The following is a 9,294-nucleotide window of genomic DNA, read 5'->3' on the forward strand; positions in this document are numbered from 1 at the left end:
CTGGTTGAGTTCTGATCATCCATTCATCGGGGTCAGGTCACATGGGTACCATCTGCAAGTGTGGGTGTTCTTGTGCGTATGCCCTCTCTTCCTATCAGCTGGTAGCTTCACTCTCCACTCTAGTCCTCTGTGGCCACGCCGCTGACTCTGGGCCCAGGAGTCCCCAGGTCTCCCCTTGGGTTCCAATTTTGAATCAGTCATTAACTCTCTGCTCGGGTGTTTTCTGTCTTAAAATAAACAAACAAGCAAGCAAAGAAAGAAACAAATATAATTCTATGGTAACCCCATGTTCCCCTTAAGCTGCTCCTTTTCACAGTAAACACCTTTCTCATTGCATCAATGACAACTCTTCCCTTTCCCTAGGACACCAATCTTCTTTACTTCAGACAGGGAAAGACCAATAGCTGCACCTTAGGTGGTTGCTCATGAGCTTTCAAGACTCCAGTTGTACTCATCAAAGTAGGATGTAAAACATTGTCTTTGTGGCTACGTTATACCAATTGGTCATGATGTTCCTTGAAACTATAGTCCTGAGCCCCAAGGTCTAGTGACTCATTCCCTCAGAGTGTCTAGTAATGACTAAGAAATTTTCATAACTTTCCCCCTACATGTTCTACCACATTCATGGGTATGTTTATAGAAAAATTCACATGTTGTTGTTGTTAAGTGTCGTGGAATCAGTTCTGACTCATAGTGATCCTGTGTAGGGTTTCCAAGGAATGGCTGGTGAGCTGGAACCACAGACCTTGGGGTTCAAACCGACTTTGCAGTCCAGTGCATTAACCCACAGCACCACATCTTCTATTTAACCTTTATGTGAGGTTAAGTAAAAAATTATCTGCACTCTGGCTGTAAAATTTATTTTAATGAACATTTAGAAGACAAATACACAATTTTTCAACATAATCTCCATGCTTTTCAGTACACTTTGTCCATTTATCAAGAAGCTGAGCTGCAAGCCACAGATACACTGCTCTCTTCAATTCTTCATCAGAGGTGAATCTTCATCCTTTTTCCAGAGTGTCAACAGTGTGGGCAGAGGTGTGTGGATGGGCATTGTCATGCAAGATCACAACGCCCTTGGATAGCAGTCCTCTGTGTTTAATCTGAACTTTAGGCATCAGCTCTTCAGTGAGCATCTCACTGGAATGAGCACTGTTGGCCACTGAACCTTTTTTCCTGATAATATTTCAATACTGGACCTTGAGAATCCAGGAAAACTGTAAGCACCAATTTTCCAGTTGATGGTTGACTTTAGAACTTTTTCTTGGTAGGTGTCTGAGAATGTTTCCACTCCTACTCTGCCATTTACTCTCAGGCTTGTATTGATGAATCCATGTCTCATCACCAGTAATGATATTTTTAAAAAGAAACTTTTACCTTTCTTCAAGTATCAGTCCAGGTTTTGTTTTCAGATGTGCACACCTCACAGTTCTGCCCACATTGTTGACACTTGACAAAAACTTCATTTTGTGGTGTTAAAGCATCCTCCGTATAGTCCTGATCCTGCTCTATCAGACCTGTTTGGCCCTCTGAAAGCAGCCCTTCGAGGGTGAAGATTCACCTCTGATGAAGAAGTGAAGATAGTGGTGCATTTGTGGCTCACAGCTCAGCCTAAAACATTTTAAAATAAGGGAATACAAAAGCTTGTTGACAGATGGACAAAGTATATTGAAAAGCAAGGAGATTATGTTGAAAAATGTATTTGTCCTTTTCTAAAAGTTGATTACGATAAAGTCTACAGTCAGAGTGGGGATAATTTTTGATTCACTCTCATATGTCAGTGGGTATATGACCACATCCACTCAGCCTGTTTGCCTATCATGTATCATTGCAATTGCAGGACTGTGTTTTGCAGTATTTACCTCTATTGTCTTTAACTCATACTCCCTGCATCTTCCCTTGCCTCTATCATTCTTTTGCCAATCTCCTTCTTATTGTATATTATTTTCTCTTCATCCAAGTTATTTCATGACTTTCAATTTATTTGTTTAGTGTTTGTCACCCACTGAAAGGTAACATCTGAGAAGATGGGGACTGTCTGTCTTGCCTGCTGCTATCAGGGTAACTCACAAAGCACTGCTACAAATTCATGGTGGTGGTGGTGGTGGTGGTGGTGGTGTGTTACGGAGTCAGTTCTGACTCATAGCGACCCTGTATGGGTTTCTGAGGCTATGAATCTTTATGGGAGCAGAAAGCATCATGTTTCTACCATGGAATGGCTGGTAGTTTTGAACTACTGACCTTGAGGTTAATAGCCCAACTCGTAACCACTATGCTACCAGAGCTCCTTTACAAATTCATAGAAACCTTGATTCAACAAAAATATCAAAATGTGAAGCTATCATTTCTTGATGTATTCTCCATCAGGTCTATACACATCTTAAGGGGATGGTTCCATCTTTCTAACCCTTCCCAAAAGAATTCTGTGCTCTTTGAGTCACGCCACATCAGAACTGTAGTTTTAGCATCCTTGTGGGACTGAAATCATGTTTCTTTTCAACCATCTTTAAGTTTTGAGAACAAAAAGAAGTCAGAAGTTGTGAGATTAGGGATGTAGTTTGATGGGGTAAAGTTTCCCGACAAAATTCGTGTAGGCCAGAACTTGCTACCCTTGAAGAACAAGCTGGTGCATTTTTTGTGTGATGACAAAAAAAAAATGTAGTCCATACAACTTTCTTGGCCCATGTCTCACAAATGTAGTTTTCAGTTTTCTTCATAATAAGTCCACATGATAATCCTGTGTCCTTCAAAAGAGTATATCAAAATTATTCCTTTAGACTCCCCCAATATGATCATCATAATCTTTTGAACTGACCTCTCTGCCTTAAATTGAACTGACCCAGAAGATTACCTCAGAAGCTGCTGTTTTAATTGGTCTTTGTTGTTGTTGTTGAAAACACCCTAATGAGATTAAGTGTATTAGTGAGAGAACGTGTTTGCAGCCATCCACAGTTTGCAGAGACATACTTAAACATGTTTTTTTTTTGGAATAAACCTGTGCATATATGAACTAGAACCTAAGTAGCAATGCTTTCTGATTCATCCTCATATATCCTCAGTGCCTGGAACAGGCTTGAACTCAATGTTATGAGTATTGAGTGAATAATGAGAAGAGATAAAGGAACACTGATGGTGCAAAGGTCAAATCTGATAGGACAGCTCTACTTTGTCCTCCAGATCACTATGAGTTGGAAGCTACATGATGACATATAACAACAGTAAATGATGCCACTCAATTTCTTTAACCCTTAATTCCCACCTTAGAGAATGAGTCATTAGGAAGTTGGAATTTTGTCTATATTTTTTAGATTAAAAAATTACCATTGCATTGTCTGCCATCTACCATTTCAGAAGCAACAAAAACCTTATCTTTTTAAAAATGATGCATTAAACACTCATTTATCTTCTTTCTTTCTTGTTGACCTATCAAAATGGTAGTAAAGGAATGAAAAGGTTATAAATTACAAAGACAAAGGACATGAACAAGAAGAACAGATAAGGAAATGTTCACAAAGATGTGGTAATTAAAATGCAAAGTGAGAAGAAATCAGAGCTCTAAGTAAACTCAGTCTTTCGAGTATTTCATAAGACTTGAGAATTGGGCTACCAGACTGCAAAAGATGAGAACGGAAAACATGGGACCGGCGTAAAGTTTCTATGTTTTGTGGTGTACCATCTGGTCCCATTTTTGCCTTTTCTTCTGAGCTTCTATACCAACTGCTCCTCGGAAGCCCTATACAGAGTAGCTATGGCTAGGAATCAACTCAATGGCACTTAGCAACAACAATAACAACAAACTCCAATAGGATGCTAAGAAGCATATTTTTTAACTTTTTAACATCTCTAGAATATGGGTGTAGTTTCAGGTGTTCAGTTCAGTTGTTCAGTCTTACAACCCATGACTTGTCTTTTAAATTGAAAGCATTTGTTTTTCTTTCTTGGTAATTGAAAAATGATTTATTTTACATTTAATGGCATCTTACATTCAGTAACACATAGAAATACGCCTGCTTTTCTGTTCACTTCAACCCCCACCCCCCCAGTAGTCATTGTTTTATCTTGGAATTTAATATAGAATGTTCTCAAATCTGTTTTTGATCTAATCTGTTTTGTCTTTCTCTGTAATTAAGCAAATGATTTTTATTATAGTAGTTAATACAGCAGTTGTCTTCTTCCAAGAGATACTCTCCCTCTACCCAGACTTCCAGTCCCTTTTTCTCCAGTCTACATGGTTTGCTGTCTAGAGCCCAGGACTTGCTCTGAGGCTTTTTGAGGCAGAATCCTTGCCCCATGTCTTCTTTTTCAGTTATTCCCTCATTAAAAGACAATTTCAGTCTTTCTTTTTCTGAAAATGTCTATCTACTACCCTCACATGTCACTGCTAGTTTATCTTAGCATAAAATCTGAATATCCTTTTCCTACAGAATGTGGAAGACTTTACTTCTTCATCTCCTAACATCCAAAACTGCCCCTCTGGTCCTCATTTTTCTATGTGGAGCATTAAGTTTTCTCTCAGGAAGTTGCTAGGATCTTCTCTTCATCACTGTATTCAGGACTTTCTTAAATGGTGGTCCATTTCTATGGCTTTTGTTTCATTCTTTATGCTGGGCAGTTAGCATGCTTTCAGTCTGGATTCTCATGTCTTTCTGTTGCAATGAATCTTTACTTAGGATTTCCTGGACAAATGATTTCTCTCTCTTTTTTTCTTTATGAAACTCCTATTCGTCAAATGTTGGGCCTTCCCAGTGGATCCTCTAAGTAAGTGCCTATCCACATCTCTCTTTTTCCATCTCTTGTCTTTTTTAGTTCTACTTGATTTCCAACCTGCCCTTTTTCTGTTCTCTCCATTCTGCCTGGTATCCCAAGTCCCAAACCTTTTCATTTCAATTTCTCTAGAACTTCTGATGTTTTTCTAGTCAGAGGGAAGGATATAGAAGTCAGTTCAAACTGACTTTGCAATCCAGCGAATTAACCCACAGCGTCACAACAGGAGCTATATTATTTATACTTATGATCAATTTTTCTATAAATTGTGATGTAATTTTATTACAAGAAGCAGAAGAGAAGTATGGGCATCTGTATGTGAAATATGAGTGCTAAACACTTATATAGCGAAAAAAGAAAGGCAGTAATGTCTAGAATTGATTCATCAGAATTAGCGGCATTATTGAGAACATGGGTATAACTACCTGAAGGAACAGAAGGAACAGTACATGGAAAGAGTGAGATTCTGGGCACTGGTTTATGATGGGTTGGGTTGGGATGAAGTGTTTCAGAGAAGTGCATAGTGAGAAACAATAGTTCTTTGTTGTACATGCATTATGATTATTTTAATATATGAATGTTGTTTTCAAGGAAACAAAAACTCAAATCAAAACCAAAACCATTGCCAATGTCAGTCAATTCTAAGTCATTACAACTTTATAGAACACAGTAGGACTGCCCCATCAGACTTTCCAAGGCTGTGAATCTTTACAGAAGCAGACTGCTCTTTCTCCTTCAGAGTGGCTGGTTCATGGCCAAACTCTTTAAAGACTGTGCCACAAGGATTCCTCAAGGAAACAAAAGTAGAGGAAAACACACACACACACACACACACACACATGGAGTTTAAAAATGGAGCACTTAGGGTTCCTAAATCTGCTCTTTCTCGAAATATTGTGATATTACACACACAAACATATACATTGAAAGCATGACTAAAGAATTTGCTCATCTTTTCAGGAAGCAATTGTTCCACAATGTTTCAGCCCATTTGATCTTTTTAGCAGCCTTGGCAGTCAAGTGCAATTACTGTTATTTCATATGTGTCACGGCTGACATGCAGGGAGCCATCATTGGCCTACCCTACCATGTGGTAACTCAATTGTGTCTTGGCTACAGAATCAGAGTCACTTCTCCCTCATGGAATGTCAGGTCCACCTGCTGTCATTCTGTTCCTTGATGTTTTAGAGGAAAGAGGAAGAAGAGAGGAAGCGAGGAGAAGAGCAGATCCGCCTCCAGGAGGAACGCAGGGCGAAAGAGCTTTACTGGACTTTGAAGCAAGCCCAGATTCAGAGCCATGCCAGTGAGAAGGAGGAGCATGAATGGGAAGAGCAGTGTAAGTAGAGTTGGAGTGTCCCACCTACCCTCCACCCACTGGTTGGTTAGCTCAGTCATCAGTTCAGTTGTTCACTAGTTTTTTTCACTTAGGGGATCCGTGGGTAAGTACCCTTTCAAGGAACTTATGGGCTGACTGGGAGGTTTCCTTCTATTTTGTTTCTTTTAAACTTTTCATTGTGAAATGAGTGAAGGTTTACAGAGTAGATCATCAGTTTTACATTCAACAAATCACATACTTTGCTTCATTATGAAGATTGAAATCCCCTCCATGTACCAACAATGAACAGTATTTACTTCTATGTGCTGTAACTATTGCATTTCTACCTGTGTCTCCCACTGCCTTCATTTTGTGCTTATGTGGCACTGGGAAATAATACGCTGGACTGCAACGTTGGTTTGAACCTCAAGGTTGGTGGTTCAGACTCACCAGCCACTCCTCCAAAACCATACACAGGATTGTTGTGAGTCAGAACCAATATGACGGCACTCAACAATAACAAAGATAAGCACTGCACTGCAAGGTCAATTTGTACTACAAGGTGGCAGTTCAAACCCACCTGTTGCTCCTCAGAAATCATACAGGGTCAGTATGAATCAGAACCAACTTGATGGCACTTAACAACAACAACCCTCCCTTGTTATCTATTGCCTGCCCTGTCATACATGTTAACATGTGTTTACTCTGTAGTCCATGAGTAACCTACAAACAAAATGAACTCAGTACAGAAAATTATGTGGAACAAAGAAACCAGCAGCCTTATAAAAAAAGAGCCCTATGGGAACGCTTTCTCTCTCTGTAGACTCTGGAGGAAATGCTTGTCTCTTTATTTTCTGCTTCTTGATTCTTTGGAGATGCCCATGTGTCTTGGTATCTATTCTGCCCTCCCGCCCCCCACCCCAGTAACCATCACCGATTGTTTCTTTTTTCTAGAAAACCTTTTCTTAACTTTTTACAATGTTGGTCTCTTACAATATTTGTCCTTTTGTTATTGATTAATTTCACTCAGTATAATGTCTTCCATGTTCATCCATGTTGTGAGGTGTTTGTCAGATTCATTGTTATTCTTCCATGTTACAGCACATGCCATTGTGTGTATGTACCAAAGTTTAACCACTCTTTTGTGGATGGGCATTTAGTGAAATTTTGATGTGTCTTTGGAAAGATCTTGTTTTCTTAGCCATTATGCTCTCTCTGTCTTTTGACCATTGCATTTAATCAAGTAACATTTATTGTAATTATTGATAGGTATGAATTGATTGCTGTCATTTTGCTGTTTTTTTTTTTTTTGTTGTTGTACTGCTGGTTTCTTCCACATAATTTTCTATGCTGAATTAATTTTCTTTGTGGATTTTCTTTTCAGTTTCATTTCTGTTTACTAAATCTTTAATCCTCTTTAAAAATTTTGATGTGCAGGTGTATTAATTTTCTTTGAGGTTACCTTGTAATTTATTAATGTTTCCTTGTTTAACAAAGCAGTCTATTTTATCTTTATATCTACTTGACTTCCTTGCCATTTGGAAGTTCTGTGTCTACAGTATTCCCTCTTTCAGCTTTGTAGTTGACTTCATTATACGTTGACAACTCTCATTCCCAATTTCCGGCAGTAGGTTTATTTTACTTTTAATACTACTATATCTCTATTGAGTTCTGCATGGTGTTGTTATGAATGTTAATCTCAGGTTATTGTCACTTCTCAGTCCAAAGAACATCCTTTAGAATTTTTGTAAAGTTGATCTGGTCATTACAAATTCCTTTATTTTCTGTTTATCAGGAAATGTTCTGAATTTGTTGTTATATTTGAGGGACAATGAAATGGTGTTATAGAAGATAAAAATAAGAAAGAAAAGAAAAGAATTAAATAAAAAAATTAAAAATAGATAAAAAAGAGACAAGAGGGACAGGAAAATGAAGCTATAGAAGAGAAAAATGACAGAGAAGATAAAAGAAAATAATAATTAAAATAAAAACAGGGAGAGGAAAAGAGGAAAAGAAAAAGAGTAGTGAAGAAAGATCAAAAGGTGAGAATATAAAAAAAAAGAGGAAATAATAAAAGAAAAACAAAAGCAGAGATAGAAAGGATAAAATTCAAAGGAATGGTAAGATAAGAATAAAGAGGATAAAGAATAAACAAAAACAGTGAAAAACAAAAGGAAAAAAAATCAAACCTCAAAACCAAAGTCACAGTGCAGCTGTTGGACCCAGAGAGGACACAACTCTGGGAGTCTCATGCAAGCCAAGGATCTCATGAGGTGGGTGCAAGAAGGATGGGACAGTAGAGTTCCTGGCCCTAGCTGGGGTTCCTATTGCCCTTAGTGTTATCTGAGTTCAGGGCACTCAATCTGCAAGTAGTTCTTGGAGGCCCTTGATGGAGTTGCTGGGGGCAAAGTGGTTAAATGTTGATCTGGTGGCTCTGTGGATTCTCAAAGTCTAGATCAAAAGGCTGTCATCTTTGGTTTTCAACAGTAAGTATTTCAAGTTCTTCTCATTTCCAGCAAGCATGATTGTGTCATCTGCATGTCACAGGTTGTTAACGAGTCTTCCTCCAATTCTGATGCCATGTTCTTCTTCATGTAATCCAGCTTTTTGTAGTATTTGCTCAGCATGCAGATTGAGTAAGTAAGGTGAAAGGATATTACCCTGGCACAGATCTTTTCTAATTTTAAACCTTTCAATATTCCCATGATCTGTTCGAACAATTGTCTCTTGGTCTATGTACAGGTTCCTCATGCTGTCGAGTCAATTCTGACTCATAGCGACCCTGGATAGAGTTTCTAAGGAGCAAGTGGTGAGTTTGAACTGCTGACCTTGTGGATCAAAGTGACCTTGCTTTATTCCACAGTGCCACACCAGGACTCCACAGGTTCCTCATAAGAACAATTAAGTGCTTTGGAATACACATTTTCCACAATGTTATGATCTGCACAGTTGAACACCTTTGTTAATCTCTAAATCTCAAGTAGACATCTTCCTTGTGTTCTTTGCTTCCATCCAAGATCCATCTGATATCAATAATGATATTTCTTGCTCCACATCCTCTTCTGAATCTGGCTTGAATTTCTGACAGCTCTCTGTCAATAATTCTTGCATTATATTCAGCAAAATTTTACTTGCATAAAATATTAATGATATTGTTTGAAGATTTTGCATTTCATTGAGTCACCTTTCCTTGTCGTGAGCACAAATATGAA

General features: G+C 38.4%; 1 protein-coding gene across 1 annotated transcript in view; it reads left to right on the forward strand.

Annotated features, from left to right (window-relative positions):
• The window catches only part of SH2D4B (SH2 domain containing 4B), a 171,550-nt gene that overhangs the window by 91,299 nt on the left and 70,957 nt on the right, over window positions 1-9,294 (forward strand). Inside the window, exon 5 of the mRNA XM_006876161.1 lies at window positions 5,956-6,103. Within this exon, the coding sequence (XP_006876223.1) occupies window positions 5,956-6,103 (148 nt within the window). The remainder of the gene's footprint in view (window positions 1-5,955; window positions 6,104-9,294) is intronic.

This window comes from Chrysochloris asiatica, unplaced genomic scaffold (assembly GCF_000296735.1).
Source record: "Chrysochloris asiatica unplaced genomic scaffold, ChrAsi1.0 scaffold00357, whole genome shotgun sequence".
NCBI lineage: Eukaryota > Metazoa > Chordata > Mammalia > Afrosoricida > Chrysochloridae > Chrysochloris > Chrysochloris asiatica.